At 41.3% G+C, this 22497-nt stretch overlaps 1 protein-coding gene across 1 annotated transcript; it reads right to left on the reverse strand.

Moving 5' to 3' along the window:
• Positions 1–15245: 15245 nt before the first annotated feature.
• On the reverse strand, positions 15246–21744 carry LOC119514586 (microtubule-associated protein RP/EB family member 1-like). Its single transcript, XM_037810424.1, has 2 exons — positions 21074–21744; positions 15246–17895 (listed from the first exon to the last, which is right to left on the reverse strand). The coding sequence occupies exon 2, from the start codon at positions 17245–17247 to the stop codon at positions 16747–16749; it is 501 nt and encodes a 166-aa protein (XP_037666352.1). The 5' UTR covers positions 17248–17895; positions 21074–21744; the 3' UTR covers positions 15246–16746.
• Positions 21745–22497: the final 753 nt, after the last annotated feature.

The raw sequence follows: 22497 nt of genomic DNA on the forward strand, positions 1-22497 counted from the left end.
GAGGTGATTTAGATCTCCCATTACATTTGTGGGTTTGTCTATTTTTTCCATTGTTTCTGCTTTATGATTTTTTTCTCTTGAAATACAAAATTTTATTTAGAAACTGTTTAATGTAGAAAAAAAGCCTTGTCCAGAAAAATTGAATTTTAGGGCCACAAAAGTCTAAAACACCACAAAAGAGAAATAGCACCACTGTCATTTGATCAGTTGCTAGTTACTTGCATTTTGTTGGAATGGTTAATCACTGAATCTGGGTTTTTCTCTGAATTCCACACAGAGCATGCACTACACAATGATTTCATCATAAAATACCTTCTTTCTACACCCATCTTAGGGCAAGCTACTGTAACCGAGATGTTAGGTTTTAACAAATGCTTATGACTACTGAACCATTATACAGACATTTCTTTTTACTTTCTAGCGTATTAGAATAGCCAGAAGGGAGTACCTGAAACTGCTGACCTGTAACCCAGCTGCCTTGATCCTTAGTAATGATTGTATAATTATATGGCCTTTTATCTTGTGCCCTTGTGATTGTAAAAATCTTGTGACTGTTTTTCAATTTTAGAGTCTTACATAGGCAACCTCCTGAAGTTTAATGAAGGAATTTGAGGCAGTTCAGAACTAACCTTTGACTTGTTCCTGTAATGGTTAGCTTAGTTCTAGCATAGCTCCACTCCTTTACATTTGTAAATTGTAGCTGCTTATACTTGTTATTGTAATGGTAACAACTGCATCTCCCCTTGTTTCAACCCATAAAAACCTTGAACTCCTTAGATATGGGGAGACAGATTTTTAGGCCAGTATTGCACTACCAGTAAACTCTTTCTCCCTTTGAAATCCTAGTGTCTTGGGAGTTGGGCATTTGAGCACGTCGGGCAGAGAACCCACTGCTTTTTTAAAAAAAGAAACATTTTTTATTGTGAAATTTAACATATATACAGAACAGTGATAACTTTCAAAGTATGATTTAACAAGCAGTTAGAGAGAAAATTTCGAAAAATGTTATGGCTTATAGTTCCACAGTTTCAGTTATTTCCTTATTGTGAAATATAAGATATATACAGAAAGGTGATAACTTCCAAAGTATAATTCCAGAGTAGCTATAGAGCAAATTTCAAAGAATGTTATGGGTTACAGTTCCTCCATTTCAGTTATTTCCTTCTAGCTATTCTAATACCCTAGCATCTAAAAAAATTATTTATTTAAAGATTCAGTATTCATAATCCTTTGTTAAATCCTATCTTGTCTGTTGCTACCCCTTTCTTTTGTTTAATCACTTTTTCAATCTTCATGGGTGTCTGGGCAGTGACCACCTTAACTTGTTCATATTGAAAAGGGGTGTCGTTGCCTCTGGGTTTAGGATTTGTTTGGCATAGGAACACTTTGGTGGATTTAAGTTTCTGAAACTTAGTGAAACTGTTACAGAGTCTCAGATAAGGACCTAGGAATTTTGGGACTACTGATGGTTAGGGCTTGTCATACTTTGGCCATTTGGATTATCTAGCTGGAGCTTCCATAAGAGTAACCTCCAGGATAGCCTCTCTACTCTATTTTAAATCTCCTAGCCACTATAACCTTATTTCGTTACCTTTCTTTTCTCCCTTTTGATCAAGAAGGCATCTTCAATTCCTTGATGCTAGGGCCAGGCTCATTCCTGGAAGTTGTGTCCCACATTGCTAGGGAGACTCACCCTCCTGGGAGTCATGTCCCATGAAGGGGGGAGGTTAATGAATTTATTTGCCAAGTTGGGCTTTGAGAGAGACAGGCCACATCTGAGCAACCAAGGAGGTTCTCTGGAGGTACCTCTTAGGCATAATTATAGGAAGGCTTATCCTCCATTTACAGCCCTAAGTTTCACAAGAACAAGCCTCAAGATTGAGGCTTGACTTAAGAACCCATCGCTTTTGAAAGGTATCAATTTGGCGACCCAGATGGGACAAAGATTCCTAAGAAGCAAGGAGCTGAATGCTTGAAGTTCTGGAGTCCTTGCAGATCAGGTAAATGTGGTAATTGAGCCTTTGTGACTCCTAGACTCTTTTAGTCCAGAGGCTCGGCAACTGAGTTTTCCCTACTCTGCTGTCCTTCCAGACCCCTGGTGCTTTAAAAAGCTTAAAGAGAGGAATAGTTCCCAGTTCCAAGCCTGGACATCAGACTGGGTGAGTGGGTCATCAAGGGAAAGGTGGGTCCGGAAGTCAGTATTGCGGTTCGAATCCCCTGGACCTGGCTTTGAGGCCCAATCCTGCTTCCAGAATGGAAAAAGGAAAAAGAAAAATCAACCCTCTAGGCACCAGGGTTCAAAGTCTTAATTTTTTTGTAATTCTTGTAAACAAACCTGGACATTGGAAAGAAACCACCCTTGGAATTTCCCTAAGGCAGCAGAGGGCTATCAGAGGCCTGCCTTGAGAAAAGGCAAAGACCTTTCCAATTGTCTTGGTCACAACTTTAGGTGAAATAAATCTAATAATTAGAAATAATTAAAAGAAGGGCATAGGAACTCCCATCAACGCTAAGGCCTCCTCAGGGGTCTTAAATCCCTCCACCCTCATTTAAAACCCTTAAAACCAGGCCTCATTCTCTCCATTTCACATATGCCTGCCCCCGGGGCCTAACCAGCTAAGGCAGCTATGGGGGAAGGGTGGGTGCAGAAAGATGGGGAGGGATAGCTTGGTTTAGAACTTTTGCTACTAGGCCTGGAGATTAGAAATGGTAGGCACAGAAGAAATACTGCAGAATAGGCCATGTTTGTTCTGAAAGATTTCCCCACTTAAAATTATTTTTTTCCAATAATGCCTTTGCAATGGTAACCATAGTAAACAAATCATTATTAAAATATAAATAGCCTTGGGATAGGAATAATTGAGTAAGATCTAACTGCCTAATTTCAGTAAGTCAAAGAAAGTGTCCTTGAGACCTATGGAAAAGTTTTCCTGGACTTAAGCTTGGGACAAATTAAACATTGTAGTATATTTTCTGGAGCTTGATAGTCAATATGCTTTTGAGGTTGCTCATAATTTGGGGATATTATGAAAACAGATTTTTTTAAACTCCAGTAGTGATACTGAACAAAAGTGGTGGGTTCTCTGTGCAATGTGCATAATGGCCAATGTCTCCCCATGTCCAAAGAGTTCAGGATTTTTATGGATTCAAATAAGGGGATGATGGATTTGTTACCATTACAATAGTAAGTATACACAAGGCTGAAATTAGGCTCTCATAACCATTACAATAGAAAGTATAAACAATGTTGAGACTAGTTGAGTTTCAGTAATTTCAGGTATTAACTTCTGCCTATTCTATAATATAGAAAGAAAAAACATCTATATAATGATTCAGTAATCATAATTACTTGTTAATTCTTAATTTCTCAATAGAAGGAATATAAAAGCAAATTCAGAGTTTCTGGGAGGCGGGGCAAGATGGAAGACTGGTGAGCTGTATGTTTTAGTTACTCCTCCAGGAAAGTAGGTAGAAAGCCAGGAACTGCGTGGACTGGACACCACAGAGCAATCTGTCTTTGGGCATACTTCATACAACACTCATGAAAATGTCGAACTGCTGAGATCAGCGAAATCTGTAAGTTTTTGCGGCCAGGGGACCCGCGCCCCTCCCGGCCAGGCTCAGTCCCGTGGGAGGAGGGGCTGTCAGCTCCGGGAAGGAGAAGGGAGAACTGCAGTGGCTGCTCTTATCGGAAACTCATTCTACTGATCCAGACTCCAACCATAGATAGACAGAGACCAGACACCAGAGAATCTGTGAGCAGCCAGCCCAGCAGAGAGGAGACAGGCATAGAAAAAAAAAAACAACACGAAAAACTCCAAAATAAAAGCAGAGGATTTTTAGAGTTCTGGTGAACACAGAAAGGGGAAGGGCGGAGCTCAGGCCCTAAGGCGCATATGCAAATCCCGAAGAAAAGCCATCTCTCTGCCCTGTGGACCTTTCCTTAGTGGCCCTGGTTGCTTTGTCTCTTAGCATTTCAATAACCCATTAGATCTCTGAGGAGGACCCTTTTTTTTTTTAAATCCTTTTTTCTTTTTCTGAAACAATTACTCTAAGAAGCCCAATACAGAAAGCTTCAAAGACTTTCAATTTGGGCACGTCAAGTCAAGAGCAGAACTAAGAGAGCTCTGAGACAAAAGGCAATAATTCAGTGGCTGAGAAAATTCACTAAACACCACAACTTCCCAAGAAAAGGGGGGTGTCCGCTCACAGCCACCATCCTGGTGGACAGGAAACACTCCTGCCCATCGCTAGCCCCATAGCCCAGAGCTGCCCCAGACAACCCAGTGTGACGGAAGGGCTTCAAATAACAGGCACACACCACAAAACTGGGCGTGGACATTAGCCTTCCCTGCAACCTCAGCTGATTGTCCCAGAGTTGGGAAGGTGGAGCAGTGTGAATTAACAAAGCCCCATTCAGCCATCATTTGAGCAGACTGGGAGCCTCCCTACACAGCCCAGCAGCCCAGAACTGCCCTGAGGGGATGGCACTCACCTGTGACATAGCACAGTCATCCCTCAACAGAGGACCCGGGGTGCACAGCCTGGAAGAGGGGCCCACTTGCAAGTCTCAGGAGCCATACGCCAATACCAAGGACTTGTGGGTCAGTGGCAGAGACAAACTGTGGCAGGACTGAACTGAAGGATTAGACTATTGCACCAGCTTTAAAACTCTAGGATCACCAGGGAGATTTGATTGTTAGGGCCACCCCCCCTCCCCGACTGCCCAGAAACACGCCCCACATACAGGGCAGGCAACACCAACTACACACGCAAGCTTGGTACACCAATTGGGCCCCACAAGACTCACTCCCCCACTCACCAAAAAGGCTAAGCAGGGGAGAACTGGCTTGTGGAGAACAGGTGGCTCGTGGACGCCACCTGCTGGTTAGTTAGAGAAAGTGTACTCCACGAAGCTGTAGATCTGATAAATTAGAGATAAGGACTTCAATAGGTCTACAAACCCTAAAAGAACCCTATCAAGTTCAGCAAATGCCACGAGGCCAAAAACAACAGAAAATTATAAAGCATATGAAAAAACCAGACGATATGGATAACCCAAGCCCAAGCACCCAAATCAAAAGACCAGAAGAGACACAGCACCTAGAGCAGCTACTCAAAGAACTAAAGATGAACAATGAGACCATAGTACGGGATATGAAGGAAATCAAGAAGACTCTAGAAGAGCATAAAGAAGACATTGCAAGACTAAATAAAAAAATGGATGATCTTATGGAAATTAAAGAAACTGTTGACCAAATTAAAAAGATTCTGGACACTCATAGTACAAGACTAGAGGAAGTTGAACAACGAATCAGTGACCTGGAAGATGACAGAATGGAAAATGAAAGCATAAAAGAAAGAATGGGGAAAAAAATTGAAAAAATCGAAACGGACCTCAGGGATATGATAGATAATATGAAACGTCCAAATATAAGACTCATTGGTGTCCCAGAAGGGGAAGAAAAGGGTAAAGGTCTAGGAAGAGTATTCAAAGAAATTGTTGGGGAAAACTTCCCAAATCTTCTAAACAACATAAATACACAAATCATAAATGCTCAGCGAACTCCAAATAGAATAAATCCAAATAAACCCACTCCAAGACATATACTGATCACACTGTCAAACACAGAAGAGAAGGAGCAAGTTCTGAAAGCAGCAAGAGAAAAGCAATTCACCACATACAAAGGAAACAGCATAAGACTAAGTAGTGACTACTCAGCAGCCACCATGGAGGCGAGAAGGCAGTGGCACGATATATTTAAAATTCTGAGTGAGAAAAATTTCCAGCCAAGAATACTTTATCCAGCAAAGCTCTCCTTCAAATTTGAGGGAGAGCTTAAATTTTTCACAGACAAACAAATGCTGAGAGAATTTGCTAACAAGAGACCTGCCCTACTGGAGGACAGAGAGACTTGGAGAAAGGTTCAGTACTAAAGAGATTCGGTATGGGTACAATAAAGGATATTAATAGAGAGAGGGGAAAAATATGGCAAACATAAACCAAAGGATAAGATGGCTGATTCAAGAAATGCCTTCACGGTTATAACGTTGAATGTAAATGGATTAAACTCGCCAATTAAAAGATATAGATTCGCAGAATGGATCAAAAAAAATGAACCATCAATATGTTGCATACAAGAGACTCATCTTAGACATAGGGACACAAAGAAACTGAAAGTGAAAGGATGGAAAAAAATATTTCATGCAAGCTACAGCCAAAAGAAAGCAGGTGTAGCAATATTAATCTCAGATAAAATAGACTTCAAATGCAGGGATGTTTTGAGAGACAAAGAAGGCCACTACATACTAATAAAAGGGGCAATTCAGCAAGAAGAAATAACAATCGTAAATGTCTATGCACCCAATCAAGGTGCCACAAAATACATGAGAGAAACACTGGCAAAACTAAAGGAAGCAATTGATGTTTCCACAATAATTGTGGGAGACTTCAACACATCACTCTCTCCTATAGATAGATCAACCAGACAGAAGACCAATAAGGAAATTGAAAACCTAAACAATCTGATAAATGAATTAGATTTAACAGACATATACAGGACATTACATCCCAAATCACCAGGATACACATACTTTTCTAGTGCTCACGGAACTTTCTCCAGAATAGATCATATGCTGGGACATAAAACAAGCCTCAATAAATTTAAAAAGGTTGAAATTATTCAAAGCACATTCTCTGACCACAATGGAATACAATTAGAAGTCAATAACCATCAGAGACTTAGAAAATTCACAAATACCTGGAGGTTAAACAACACACTCCTAAACAATCAGTGGGTTAAAGAAGAAATAGCAAGAGAAATTGCTAAATATATAGAGACGAATGAAAATGAGAACACAACATACCAAAACCTATGGGATGCAGCAAAAGCAGTGCTAAGGGGGAAATTTATAGCACTAAACGCATATATTAAAAAGGAAGAAAGAGCCAAAATCAAAGAACTAATGGATCAACTGAAGAAGCTAGAAAATGAACAGCAAACCAATCCTAAACCAAGTACAAGAAAAGAAATAACAAGGATTAAAGCAGAAATAAATGACATAGAGAACAAAAGAACAATAGAGAGGATAAATATCACCAAAAGTTGGTTCTTTGAGAAGATCAACAAGATTGACAAGCCCCTAGCTAGACTGACAAAATCAAAAAGAGAGAAGACCCATATAAACAAAATAATGAATGAAAAAGGTGACATAAATGCAGATCCTGAAGAAATTAAAAAAATTATAAGAGGATATTATGAACAACTGTATGGCAATAAACTGGACAATGTAGAAGAAATGGACAATTTCCTGGAAACATATGAACAACCTAGACTGACCAGAGAAGAAATAGAAGACCTCAATCAACCCATCACAAGCAAAGAGATCCAATCAGTCATCAAAAATCTTCCCACAAATAAATGCCCAGGGCCAGATGGCTTCACAGGGGAATTCTACCAAACTTTCCAGAAAGAACTGACACCAATCTTACTCAAACTCTTTCAAAACATTGAAGAAAATGGAACACTACCTAACTCATTTTATGAAGCTAACATCAATCTAATACCAAAACCAGGCAAAGATGCTACAAAAAAGGAAAACTACCGGCCAATCTCCCTAATGAATATAGATGCAAAAATCCTCAACAAAATACTTGCAATTCGAATCCAAAGACACATTAAAAAAATCATACACCATGACCAAGTGGGGTTCATTCCAGGCATGCAAGGATGGTTCAACATAAGAAAAACAATCAATGTATTACAACACATTAAAAACTCGAAAGGGAAAAATCAATTGATCATCTCAATAGATGCTGAAAAAGCATTTGACAAAATCCAACATCCCTTTTTGATAAAAACACTTCCAAAGGTAGGAATTGAAGGAAACTTCCTCAACATGATAAAGAGCATATATGAAAAACCCACAGCCAGCATAGTACTCAATGGTGAGAGACTGAAAGCCTTCCCTCTAAGATCAGGAACAAGACAAGGATGCCCGCTGTCACCACTGTTATTCAACATTGTGCTGGAAGTGCTAGCCAGGGCAATCCGGCAAGACAAAGAAATAAAAGGCATCCAAATTGGAAAAGAAGAAGTAAAACTGTCATTGTTTGCAGATGATATGATCTTATATCTAGAAAACCCTGAGAAATCGACGATACAGCTACTAGAGCTAATAAACAAATTTAGCAAAGTAGCGGGATACAAGATTAATGCACATAAGTCAGTAATGTTTCTATATGCTAGAAATGAACAAACTGAAGAGACACTCAAGAAAAAGATACCATTTTCAATAGCAACTAAAAAAATCAAGTACCTAGGAATAAACTTAACCAAAGATGTAAAAGACCTATACAAAGAAAACTACATAACTCTACTAAAAGAAATAGAAGGGGACCTTAAAAGATGGAAAAATATTCCATGTTCATGGATAGGAAGGCTAATGTCATTAAGATGTCAATTCTACCCAAACTCATCTACAGATTCAATGCAATCCCAATCAAAATTCCAACAACCTACTTTGCAGACTTGGAAAAGCTAGTTATCAAATTTATTTGGAAAGGGAAGATTCCTCGAATTGCTAAAGACACTCTAAAAAAGAAAAACGAAGTGGGAGGACTTACACTCCCTGACTTTGAAGCTTATTATAAAGCCACAGTTGCCAAAACAGCATGGTACTGGCACAAAGATAGACATATAGATCAATGGAATCGAATTGAGAATTCAGAGATAGACCCTCAGATCTATGGCCGACTGATCTTTGATAAGGCCCCCAAAGTCACTGAACTGAGCCATAATGGTCTTTTCAACAAATGGGGCTGGGAGAGTTGGATATCCATATCCAAAAGAATGAAAGAGAACCCCTACCTCACCCCCTACACAAAAATTAACTCAAAATGGACCAAAGATCTCAATATAAAAGAAAGTACCATAAAACTCCTAGAAGATAATGTAGGAAAACATCTTCAAGACCTTGTATTAGGAGGCCACTTCCTAGACTTTACACCCAAAGCACAAGCAACAAAAGAGAAAATAGATAAATGGGAACTCCTCAAGCTTAGAAGTTTCTGCACCTCAAAGGAATTTCTCAAAAAGGTAAAGAGGCAGCCAACTCAATGGGAAAAAATTTTTGGAAACCATGTATCTGACAAAAGACTGATATCTTGCATATACAAAGAAATCCTACAACTCAATGACAATAGTACAGACAGCCCAATTATAAAATGGGCAAAAGATATGAAAAGACAGTTCTCTGAAGAGGAAATACAAATGGCCAAGAAACACATGAAAAAATGTTCAGCTTCACTAGCTATTAGAGAGATGCAAATTAAGACCACAATGAGATACCATCTAACACCGGTTAGAATGGCTGCCATTAAACAAACAGGAAACTACAAATGCTGGAGGGGATGTGGAGAAATTGGAACTCTTATTCATTGTTGGTGGGACTGTATAATGGTTCAGCCACTCTGGAAGTCAGTCTGGCAGTTCCTTAGAAAACTAAATATAGAGCTACCATTCGATCCGGCGATTGCACTTCTCGGTATATACCCGGAAGATCGGAAAGCAGTGACACAAACAGATATCTGCACGCCAATGTTCATAGCAGCATTATTCACAATTGCCAAGAGATGGAAACAACCCAAATGTCCTTCAACAGATGAGTGGATAAATAAAATGTGGTATATACACACGATGGAATACTACGCGTCAGTAAGAAGGAACGATCTCGTGAAACATATGACAACATGGATGAACCTTGAAGACATAATGCTGAGTGAAATAAGCCAGGCACAAAAAGAGAAATATTATATGCTACCACTAATGTGAACTTTCAAAAATGTAAAACAAATGGTTTATAATGTAGAATGTAGGGGAACTAGCAGTAGAGAGTAATTAAGGAAGGGGGAACAATAATCCAAGAAGAACAGATAAGCTTTTTAACGTTCTGGGGATGCCCAGAAATGACTATGGTCTGTTAATTTCTGATGGATATAGTAGGAACAAGTTCACAGAAAGGTTGCTATATTATGTAACTTTCTTGGGGTAAAGTAGGAACATGTTGGAAGTTAAGCAGTTATCTTAGGTTAGTTGTCTTTTTCTTACTCCCTTGTTATGGTCTCTTTGAAATGTTCTTTTATTGTATGTTTGTTTTCTTTTTAACTTTTTTTTTCATACAGTTGATTTAAAAAAGAAGGGAAAGTTAAAAAAAAAAAAAGAAAGAAAGAAAAACAAGGAAAAAAAAATGATGTAGTGCCCCCTTGAGGAGCCTGTGGAGAATGCAGGGGTATTCGCCTACCCCACCTCCATGGTTGCTAACATGACCACAGACATAGGGGACTGGTGGTTTGATAGGTTGAGCCCTCTACCATAAGTTTTACCCTTGGGAAGACGGTTGCTGCAAAGGAGAGGCTAGGCCTCCCTATATTTGTGCCTAAGAGTCTCCTCCTGAATGCCTCTTTGTTGCTCAGATGTGGCCCTCTCTCTCTGGCTAAGCCAACTTGAAAGGTGAAATCACTGCCCTCCCCCCTACGTGGGATCAGACACCCAGGGGGTGAATCTCCCTGGCAACGTGGAATATGACTCCCGGGGAGGAATGTAGACCCGGCATCGTGGGACGGAGAACATCTTCTTGACCAAAAGGGGGATGTGAAAGGAAATGAAATAAGCTTCAGTGGCAGAGAGATTCCAAAATGAGCCGAGAGGTCACTCTGGTGGGCACTCTTACGCACACTTCAGACAACCCTTTTTAGGTTCTAAAGAATTGGGGTAGCTGGTGGTGGATACCTGAAACTATCAAACTACAACCCAGAACCCATGAATCTCGAAGACAGATGTATAAAAATGTAGCTTATGAGGGGTGACAATGGGATTGGGAAAGCCATAAGGACCACACTCCACTTTGTCTAGTTTATGGATGGATGAGTAGAAAAATAGGGGAAGGAAACAAACAGACAAAGGTACCCAGTGTTCTTTTTTACTTCAATTGCTCTTTTTCACTCTAATTATTATTCTTGTTATTTTTGTGTGTGTGCTAATGAAGGTGTCAGGGATTGATTTAGGTGATGAATGTACAACTTTGTAATGGTACTGTAAACAATCGAAAGTACGATTTGTTTTGTATGACTGCGTGGTATGTGAATATATCTCAATAAAATGATAAAAAAAAAAAAGCAAATTCAGCTTGAAAAAATGGAGTGACAAAGTTTAGTCCTTTTCCTGTTTTTATGATGACTTTTTGAATCAAACAAGCACAATTTTATTCGAGTATGTAAAATATACAAGACGTGCTTTGTCAAAGAGAAGTGTGCAGTTTTATCCTCAAGAATGTGTAGGACAAAGCCTGAGTGATTATAGAAAGTTTTAGAAGGTTTGCGTAACATTCATATGTCCAAATTAATAGGGTTGAAAGAGAAGATAAGTACATTCTTAAAATTCCTCTTAAAAAGTAGCCTAACTAGACAGTTTGCATAAACTGAGCAATGTACCTGGTAATGATGACATTTATATGATATGGTAAAAATGAGGATATGCTGATGCTTCAAATATATCCTATTTAAAGAGTCAGTTGAGTTTAGTAAGAAATATAAATGAGATTCTTGTAATCTTAATTACCTGGATTTCAAAGAATCTGGCTTCTTAATTACTTGGCCACTTGTTACTCCAGGATGTGGAAGAATTTGGATATGTAGTGGCTTTGTTAATGTCGGTCAGTATATTTTTGATGAGTATATTCCATAATCAGGTTAGTTAGTGCTGTCACAAATGGGGAAGTCATAATTTTTGCCTTCAAGGTTTATATTCTAGTTGGAATATACTTGTACCAGGGCATAGTATTTAAAGTACCTGCCAATTATCTTAATAAGTGAGTAGAAATGCTGGAGGAATTCAGGAAAAAAAAAAAAAAGCAGCTAGGTGAAGAATGACCTAGGGGAAGACCTCGTAGAAGAGATGACACTTGTAAGACCTTTGAATAAGAGGGTAGTATTTGAATAGGTAGAGCACTGAACCAGTTTTTTTTAGAAGCCATAACTTAATTTTGTGAACCAACATATTCCTGGTATTATTTAGTACTTGGGAATAATGTTGAGTGTTTTGCTGGATGTAAATCCCTTAATTATTAAGGAACTGATTATTTTTCAAACTTGGGCTTTTCTGACCTTTGAAGGTAGTGCTGGACTGGACTGAGAGATTTTAGGCATATTGTGAAGTAATCATTTGTGAGTTGTGAATATAAAGTATATAAATGCCTGGCTGCATTCCAAACCCAAGCATAAATTTTTTCTTTTTCTATTTTATTTTGTAGTATTGTTGTCTCTTCTCCCCTTCATGAATACTGTTATTGGAGGGTAGTATGCCTGTTCAATGGGCTTTGTAAATTTGTTATCAAATTTATTTCTAGTTGTGTGGAGTCTGGACAAATAAAGACTGTAGGTGAGATGGATAGTGTTTTTATTATTCTCCATGCTAAAATGATATTTTCTGATTAAAGTGAATTTTGTTTTTTGTAGTCAATGCTGACCAAAATTTGATAGGCTTGTGTATAATATTTTTTTGCACAGAGCTTTTGTAACAAACTGTATTCATGCAGAACTGGAGTTTAGTTTTTCTCTGCTAAAATAATGTGGATTATTGGTCTGTTCTTACTGAAAGGTTATAAAAAGTTTTTCTTAACCATCTGAGTACTCTATCTAGAAGACAAAGATTTTATATCATGTCAGAATAATATCTTTGTCCATGTTTATGTTGACGTTATCATCCTTTATTTCAGGAGACATCTTTTCACTTTTAAAGGAAAACTGTTGCAAAGGATTTGTTCTTTCACCTTATAAAAGTGAGGTGCTAAAATAGTTTAATACATTACATAGGAAGGGTTTGGGAGGTGTTACAATAATTAAAAGGGCTTTTCTATCTTTCTATTGGCTAAATTTGTATGAGTGAAATGTTATTCATATATTTAGAGATTGTATAAAATTCCTAAAGGCTTGGCAAAGTTCTCACTGTTCGTGTTATATCCTTATATTGATCTGCGTGATTGTAGACAACAGTATGATGTTGTTAGTCATGGTTTTAGTTATTCTTAGAAAGGGGTTACAGATCATGGAAACAACCAAATTTACTTCTCAGTTACACTACTTGGCTCTAATGCTTCTTTAAAAATACATGTGATCAGCTATAAGTCAGAACTTCACATCTTCAACAAAAAGGGACATTAAAGGAAAAGCAAGGCAAGTATATAAATTATATTCTGTCTATTAATTGTATATAACCCTGGTAAATGCATATAGGTGAGACAGGACAAAACTTGTGCTATGGGTTGGGGTTGATGACCCCAATATAAGTCAACTGTCAAATGTTTCTGCTTTTTTAAAAACTTTCTGGAAATAGCTTCATTTAGAAAATGCTTATAAGAAAATTAGGGCCTAGATTGTAAGCTCTTACAGCACTCACATTTATTCCTGAGCTTTAACTGTTGTTTTTAAATTCTGAGATGCTTTGCTTTTTATGTGTAGCCTGGAACTTTAGGTATCTGTGTGACACCTGACACTCAGAGCTAGAGTTCTGCAGCTCTGAAAGTCAGCATTACTCCATATAGCAACTGTTAAAGAGGCTGAAAAAGAGATCAGATCTCAATTAGAGATATGAATGATGCTGATCTGGTTAGGACAAAGGTAAATCAGAATACAGGGTAAAAGATGATATTGTCTGTATTTTAAGACTTCAACTTCTGTGTGAGACTGAAGGAGGAGATATTTATTCTGTCCAAAATTTAAATTTTCTGTGGCACACTATCTAATTTAACCTGTCTGGTCAGTTCATTTAAACAACCTAATTACATGAAACCTAGAATAGGGAATGAGACATTGTTATTCTGCACAGGTTAATGTAATACCTTGATGCATTTCAAAGTATTTTGGGCAGAAAATGAAAAGTATCTGCAAAGTCCCTTGAGAGACTGGAGTGAAAAATGTGGAACTTTTTAACTTCCCCACCTGGGGGAATTCCTGCTATTCTCTTAAGCAATAGGGGCTCCCAATTTAATAAGCCAAGCCCTCAATCCTGAGGTTTATTCTTATGAAACTTATTTCTGTAATGGTGAAGCTATGCCTACTTATAATTAATGCCTAAGAGTCACACCCAGAGAACTTCTTTTGTTTCTCAGATGTGGTCTCTCTGTAAACCAAAGTCTGCAAACAAACTCTCAACCCTCCCTCCCCTATGTGGGACATGACTTCCAGGGGCATAAGTCTCCCTGGCAACGTGGGATGTGACTCCCAGGGATGAGCCCAGCCCTGGAATCATGGGATTGGCAATAATTTGTTGCCCAAAAGGGGGAAAAGAAATAAAACAAAATAAAGTTTCAGTGGCTAAGAGATTTCAAATAGAGTCGAGAGGTCATTCTGGAGGTTACTCTTATGCAAGCTTCAGCCAGATATTGCAAATTGCCTCAGTATGCCAAGCCCCAACCAACAGTAAACACGAAAACCCTAAAGAATACCCTGGGCTCTATCTAAAACTCTTTAAAAATTTTACTTATTAAGCTTATTTTTCAGAAACTTAAAGCCTCTGGATTGTTCCTATTCCAGATAAGCCCTGAAACCCAGAGGTACCAGTGTCTCTGAGAACAACATCCAGCTTCATTTCTCTACCTCATAACGTCAACACCATTTTCAGCATGAAGAAATTAGAACAGTTGTCACCCAGATATCCCTCAAGATTGAGAGAATGATCAAATGTGAGGGAGGAGTTGTAACTGAGAAGTTAGTATTTAGCAAATGATTATGACTACTGAATCACTATATAGATATTTCTTTTTCTTTCTAGTGTATTACAATTGCCAGAAGGGAATATCTGAAATTGGTGAACTGTAATCCAGTTGCCTTGATCTTTGTATAACTCTATGGCCTTTATCTTATGCCCTTGTGATTGTAAAAATCTTGTGACTCTCACCTCCCTTTTCAACTTTAGAGTCTTATAATCACAAAGGCAACCCCCTAATATTAATGAAGGAACTTGAGTCAGCTCAGAACTAACCATTGACTTGTTCTTGTAATGGTTAGCTTAGTTCTAGCATAGCTCAACTCCTTTATATTTCCAAATTGTAGCTGCTTGTATTTGTTATTGAAATCGCAACAACTCCACCTCCCCTTGTTTCTGCTTATACTTGTTATTGAAATGGTAACAAATCCATCTCCCCCTGTTTGAACCCATAAAAACCTTGAGCTCCTTAGACTTGGGGAAACAGATTTTAGACCATAGGCCATTTGATCTCTGCCTGATCTCATCTCAGAGAACCCATTGCTTTTGATTGGTATCACTATCACCAGAAACAAATCAATACAAATACATCTGGGGCTGAACAATCTCAGCAGAGGGGGACATACATTTTGCAGAATTCTGCCAAAGGGACTGAATAGGCCACAGGCTAAAGCAAATAAGGGAGAATTAAGGAATGAAATATTTTAAATGGTAATAATTAAACCAGTCATGGTACTGTATTTTCTGCAAAAGAAAATTAACATTTAGTGGTACACTAATGAATTTATCTCCAAAGACATTAGTGTGCTGACAAAGTGTTCTGATAGCAGTGGGGAGCTGTGGACAGCAGGTACTGAAAACACCCCAGCCTTGCAGATCCAAGGGAGCAATGGCCTTCACTGATCTCTCCCTTTGCCAGAGGTCCAGAAAGAACTTGTAGCATGATCACCTGCCTGCTATATTTCCACTCTAAGCAGCAAACTTGAGGGAGCCAAAGAGGAGCCCCCAGTGGGCAAGGGGAGTAGAGAAGAGAAACATATTAAATGTAAACTTAAAAGACAGTAAAATGGGATCCACAACTCCCATTTGAATCTTAGAGATGTGGGCAAGCCCCTCAAAGTAGTTTTTATATGATAAAACTGGACATACCTCGTTTCCCCTAAAAAAAAACATTAATACACAGAAATTCAGGGGATAATTGGAAAAATCGTCAGAGAAATGCTCAATGAAAATTGAGCTCTTTAACTCAAATATCGCAGGGCTGAAACACACCCTATATTCATCCAGCAACAATGCCTCTTGCTTTTTTCGCAGGGATGCAATTGGCCAGTGACACCAAACGGCTTTACAGAGCAACTATCCTTTCGGGCCAATGTCTAGGCCTACAAGGATTCAAGTCCTGGAAAGCTTCATGAACAGCAGGTTCCAAAGGTTCCAAGGTCTGGCCTTTCCTTCCTAAACACATCAAACACCTAAAATCTGTCATTTTCCATTTTATATTTTGAAATATGGAAGCCTATTTTAAAGACTCTTAAATCATTTATTTATTAAAATGTTCTTTGCCAAGATTTCGCATTACCTTAAAGTTCCATTCAGTCTTTCCATTTCTCTCATGAGGTCTCCACTTTGATATATGACATAAAAACACCTTCTCCAGCAATCAGCGTTTCCAGCAGCCACACATTTCCAGAGCCCCAAGGTCAGCCTCTTTGCTCCCCAGGTGAACCAACCAGCTGTTAACACTGCCCAGCTACAAGGGAAGGGCTCCTAATTCATACTTCATGGAAAAGGAGTGAAACTTCTGCAAAGTGCACTTTTTAAGAAGAAGCACTTTTTGCTAATGAAAAGAAACCAGTGAGTCCTCTAAGAATAACACAAGGGGGAAGTTTGCAGTTAAGCCCATGATTTGGAGTGAAGGATTCGGATGATGCTTTGTACTCTTCTTGTTCCTCCCCTGGGCCCTTCATCAGGTGTCACAAAGCCTTCATCTGTGGTATAGAGTATGCCCACAGTCCTCTGCAACACGGTCATGCGACCCCTCCTTCTCCTGGCAAATCAATTCAACTCTCCTTAGCTTCCCAAAGCAGAACTCTCTCCCTTTCTCCAAGACTTTGACAGTAAGTTTCAACACATTGACCTGCTGCATCAGTTCAGCTACTTCACCATCTTTATTGCCCATCCTTGGGCCAGCCTCAGATGCTGCAGGAGTTCCCTGGGTTGATACGGGCCTCCGTGCAGCTGACCTGCTAGAGCTAAGTGGTTCCTTTGTTTTTTTCCAAGCTGGAGCACCAAGGGAAGGAGCCACTGCTGTTTCTTGACCTTGTCCAGCAACTACAGTTTCATAGTCTTTTCTATCAGGGTTTGCATCAAAAAACTCCTTGAACCACCGAATGAACTCAAAATTGTCCCAAAAATTTCCTTTTACTAATTTGTCCACAGGAATTATTTTGTCAACGCCCATTCTCTTAAAACCTGCTTGTAACATTTTGAAGTTCTGGATTCATTCATGTTCTAACTTTGCTTGGAATTTTGCTTTCTTCAAGGCAATTGAGCCAGGGAACAGCATGTCCAACTGACAACAGGCAGCCCCTGAGCACAACTGTTCAACTTTTGTCAGATTCAACTGCAGACACCCCTTGATCCACGCCAGCATGTCATGTCGACTTAGGTTATCACCAGTCACTGAGGTCCAGTATACGTTCACTACCATCTTCGGTCTTAACAGGACCATGTCCACTGCTTGCGCTCGGCTATGGTTGCACCTTTGTCTCGTTCAAATCGCCTGATCCTGCCAGCCATCCTGTGCGATGACCTCACATGCATCCCCCACCCCCAGGCTCTGACGTAAAAGCTGCTTTATAATTTTTTGAAGCTATGTTATCCGGTACGTGCAACTGTAGAATGGTTATATCTTCCTGGTAAATTGAAGCAGGTAAGTATCCCCACCATCTCAATCTGTAGGGTGGATTTTTTTCCAAGTATGTCACCTTTTGGACATCCTGGACTTTTGTGACAGGTAGGTTGTCTTGTGAATCAACTTCCTGTCTTATGAGGCCCCAGGGTTTCTATTGTTCCTTTCCGGACTTGTGCTTCCTCGTATCTGGCCTTTGGAGAGTTTTCTCTTTTTTGCCAGCTAAGTGTTGCATTGAAAATAACACACACACATTATATTTTATCTAGCAATTTTAGGTATGTTTGCATGAGAAGGGTTTCTCTGGACATCTAGTCCACCTTATTGTTGGAAATTAAAGTCTCTGCTAAACCCTTTGCATGAATTTTTCATTTAGTATTCAAAACAGTTCAATGAAATCCTACTGCCTTTGTCCAGAGAAAACTGAGACTCCAGGAACTTATGAATGGATTCAGAACCTAGCTTTCACATTTACCAGCTGTGTGACCTTGAGTAAGTCAGCCACTCAAGGAGACACTGAGTTCAGAGAATGTGATAGCGAGGCTTGCCTTGCAGGGCTGCTGTCTGGCTTAGAATGACATGAGGAAAGCACTTGCCTTGGTGCCTGGTGCAGCGTCAGTGCTCAGAAGCCGTCAATAACTATTGCTGTCTATGGGGAATGGACATGTGCCTGGTAAAAGGGGCTTGTCCTCTCTTTGTGGGAAGCATCAGCAAGGGCAGTGTGGCATCTGCTCCAGTAGTTACTGGGGGACCATAAAAAGCACATGTCCCTGCCTCCACCACCCCCCCCTCGAGATTCTGATTCTGATGCCTGGCCAGGTGTGGGCACCTGTGTCACTAGGCATTCTCCGTCCCAACTCCCCGGGTGCCCTATGGTGGGTCCTATAGAAAGGACACTGTAGTGAGGTTCCTTCCCTCCTCTACCACAGATGTTAGGAAGAGGGATGGAGCAGTCCTCCTTGGTTAGACAGCAAGCAATCTGCATTTGTTTTAATTTGACTTTTTGAATAGGTAACAAATGCGTATGGTTCAAAAATCAAAATGATATAGAAAGAAATTCTTGCTCCCACCTCTGAACTTGTCCACTTTGCTTCCCTAGCACCCTACAGGTTACTGCTTTTATTATTCAAGAAAATACAAACATTTATTCTTTCCACCTCCCTTTCTTACACAAAAGTTAACATTTATCTATACTGTTCATTCTGCACCATATATTTGCTTAAATATATATTCTGGAAATCTTTTCATATCAATACCTGATATCCTTTTTTTTTTTTTTTTTTTTACTGCTGCCGATTTTCCATTGTGGAGATTTACCAGTTTATTTAAACTTGCATTATCCACTATAGTAGCTACTAGCCATATGGGGCTGATTGAATTGAAATTAATTAAAATTAAGGAAATTTTAAATTCATTTCCTCCGTAGCACTAATCACATTTCTAGTGCTCAATAGCCACACAAGACTAATGGCTACCAGATTGGACAGTATAGATAGAGAATATTACCATGATCACAGAAAGCTCTACTGGACAGTGCCAGTTTATCTGATCCCCTATAGCTGGATACCAGGTTTGCTTCCAGTCTTTAGGCAGTTCAGTGATGATGTGGCCCATCCCTGGGATGCAGATCCCTGGTGAGAGCTACCCTGGGAATTCTGGGCCTTCAACCTCAGATATTGTGATCTTGGGGGCTCCTGCAAGAGGAGGGCTTTGGGGTTTGGGGAACAGACTTGACCAAGGCCTGGAAGGTAGGGTGACCCTTAAGGCTAGCCCTCTTGTTCAACCCCAGCCCTCCACTCCCTCCATCCAGGCCTGCCAAAACTCAGTCCTGTTTTCTTTCATTCAATATTTAGCAAATACTTCTTGAGCAACTTGGTGCCAAATCCTGTGATGGAGATATCCATTGTTGGAGAGGACTACAAATCGGTACAACCTTTTTGGAGGGTGGTTTCGTAAAATCCATCAAAAAATTTAAAGCACATAACCTCTAACCCAGCAATGACACATTTATAAACTTATCTTGCAGATCTACACATTAGTGCCAACAAATGTATGCATGAAGATATTTCCTGCAGACAGCATTGTTTGTAGTAGCAAAAAGCTGGAACAACCTAAATATCCACTAGGAGGGGAATAATGAAATAAATTATGACATGCCCACATGACAGAAGACTATGCATGGGCAGATGTATTAAGTGAAAAGAGCAAGGTGCTGAACCGTGTGGAGTATATATGCTCAAAACATCTCTGCAAAGATACAATAAAACTGTTTAGAGTGGTTGACTATGGGGAGAATGGAGGACAGGGAGGCAGGTTGGCAGGAAACTTGATTTTCACTATATATGCTTTTGAGTCTTTTTTAAAAACTGTGCACATGTATTACTTTTTTTTTCATGGAAGCACCAACTAATAACAGGGAGGGGGAGGGAGGAGTTTCCGGGGAGATCAGCTCAGTCCTCCGAGCCTTCAATTCCCCAGTGGCTAAGCAATCCCTCCATCGAAGGTGACGAGGCGACAGCAGTCCATCTCCATCACCACTAGTGGCCTCTCCCTATCTTGGCTGTCATATCTCCTGTGCCCAGCAGGGGGAAGCACAGATCCACCAAAGCACTGGTTTTTGACCTGCCATGAAGGATCCCTTCTAGGATTTCCTCCTCTGTGGACCCATGATTGGAAAGATGTTTCCTGCCAAGCAGACCAAATTTATTAGGTAATAATTGATTAAATTCTCTTCCTTTGTAACTCACAGTTCCGATCAGCAAGCGAAGGAGCGAGAGAGCTTCTGTAGGCTTGCTGAGCTGATAAGGTTGGGAGGTCCTAGCCAGCCCTGTCTCATTTCTACCAGGCCCTGGGTGGGGGTGATAAGCAACAGCCTGAGGACCCCAAGGGATTGAGGGTGCATGCTGGCTGCCCGCTTAGATTTTTAGCTGCCCCTACTCCCACCCTTCTTGTCCCCTTCATTTTTGAGAAGTTATTCTAGGGAAGAAGCAGCATGGACACCAAGCACCACAGGCTGCCTTGTGGCAGCCACTCTCCCAGATGTGTGTTTAGAGTCTGTCCCTTGCTGGCGTGAGCACCCCAAAGACAGGGACTCCTCTCCCTGCCACCGGATCCCCAGAACCAAGCAAAGTGCTTGGCACATAGCTGATACTAATACTAAGTAAAGGTTTGTTGTTGACTTGAGACAGCCATTAACTGGATCAGTGACTAAAATTGTCTGAATACAAAAAAGAAAGATCCCAGCAGCTAACCCCAAGGGCCACAACCAGACTCTGGTCTGTCCCAAGCTGGAGGTGAGGGCAGTGGACCAGGCAGAGGTGGTCCAAGGAGAACCCTGCTTGGACTCACCTTGGAGGTCCCCGGCTAGGACATGAAACAAGTGTTCACATCTCTTACCCACCTGAGGACCTGGTGACCTTGGCAGATGAAAGGGTTAAATTAGGTCAACTCGGAGCAAATGGCTGGCTCATTCCAGGGTCAGTTACTTTCCAGTTCCTGCTTACACTCTTGTCAGTGGTCCTGAACAATTTGAGGGGGAAGGTGGAAAGAGGAGGAGGGCCTTAAGGGGAAGGGACACTCATGGCCCCTGGCCTGGCCAATTCCGTGGGCCCTCCCTCCTCCATGCCCTGCTGCTGCAGCAAGAGGCCAGTATTCACAAATTAAAGGGGTATGAGGGGAGCAAGTGAAAGAGAAGGATCTCAAATTCAGGTTGGAGACTATACCCCAGCCCTGGGCTTCTAACTCCCTCCCATATTCTCTCATCTTTCTAGTCTACTCTGGGGAGGGGTGCAGGGCAGTAGCTCCAAGGTGGTGTAGAAAGAGCCCTGGATTTTGGAAGTGGACAGACAGCAGGCCATTTCTGCCCTTTATTAACTATATGCCCTCGAGTCACTTAGCAGCTCTAAGCCTCAGTTTCCCCATCTCTAAAATGAGAATATCAACACCCACCTTCCCTAGTCATCGGCAGGATGAATGAGAGTTGAGCCTTGGAAATGCTTCTGTAATTGGTAGACATCAGAGATTGTTATTCTCCAAGGTGGGAGGCACCTTATGGTCTCTGGAGATGACAGCGTCAAGGAAGCATTTGTCCTCCTCTGCGGTGCCCCCTCCTTCCCCAGCCCGACTATTGGCTTCAATCACTCCCTCCCCCAGTTCCCTGCGTTTCTCCTTGGGACCGCCTTGGTGGTTTCCAGTTTTTCAAAGCCTGAGCCATGGCCGCCTTCATCCTAAAACCCCTGGAGATGCCGACGCAGGCGCAAGGTTGTTCGAGGGTGGCAGGGTCCCTGCTTGTCTGGTTCCGCGCCCCCCCCCCTTCTCTCCCCACCGCTTCGGGGTTCTTATTTGCAGATGGCTCCCTCTGGTCCTCAGCTCATCTCTGGGTTATACTGATGAGAAGAGAAACAAGGGGTGGGGGACCTGGAAGGGGGTTCTCACATTCTCTGTCGGGGGCCCAAGAGGGGGATACAGCCCCTGAGCCCCAACGCCGCACCACCAGGTGTCTCCAAGCCGTGCTCGCAGTTGCTGACAATCCTCGACCCGGAGCTTTGCCCCCTCAGGTCCCCCAACCGTGACCCCCTTCTCCCAGACCCCGTCAACCCCCGGCTCCGAGCCGGCGGGAGAATGCGGTTCTAGGACCCGGAGGCGCCGCCTAGCGCGCCGCCGCCTCTCGCCGCGCCTTCGCCGCCGCCGGTTCCGGCAGGTGAAGCGGCGCCCACCGCCCCCTCTGCGGCAGGTGAACCGAGGTGGCAGCCCCCTCCCCGACGCGCCATGGCCGCCACGGACCCCCGGCCGGCGCCCGGCGCTCGCCCCCTCCCTCCAGCCCGC

Source organism: Choloepus didactylus, chromosome 18 (assembly GCF_015220235.1).
Source record: "Choloepus didactylus isolate mChoDid1 chromosome 18, mChoDid1.pri, whole genome shotgun sequence".
Taxonomy (NCBI): Eukaryota; Metazoa; Chordata; class Mammalia; order Pilosa; family Megalonychidae; genus Choloepus; species Choloepus didactylus.

Coding starts and splice junctions, on each gene's coding strand:
- LOC119514586 (XM_037810424.1), bottom strand. CDS start 17,247: ATGTTACAAGCAGGTTTTAAGAGAATGGGCGTTGACAAAATAATTCCT.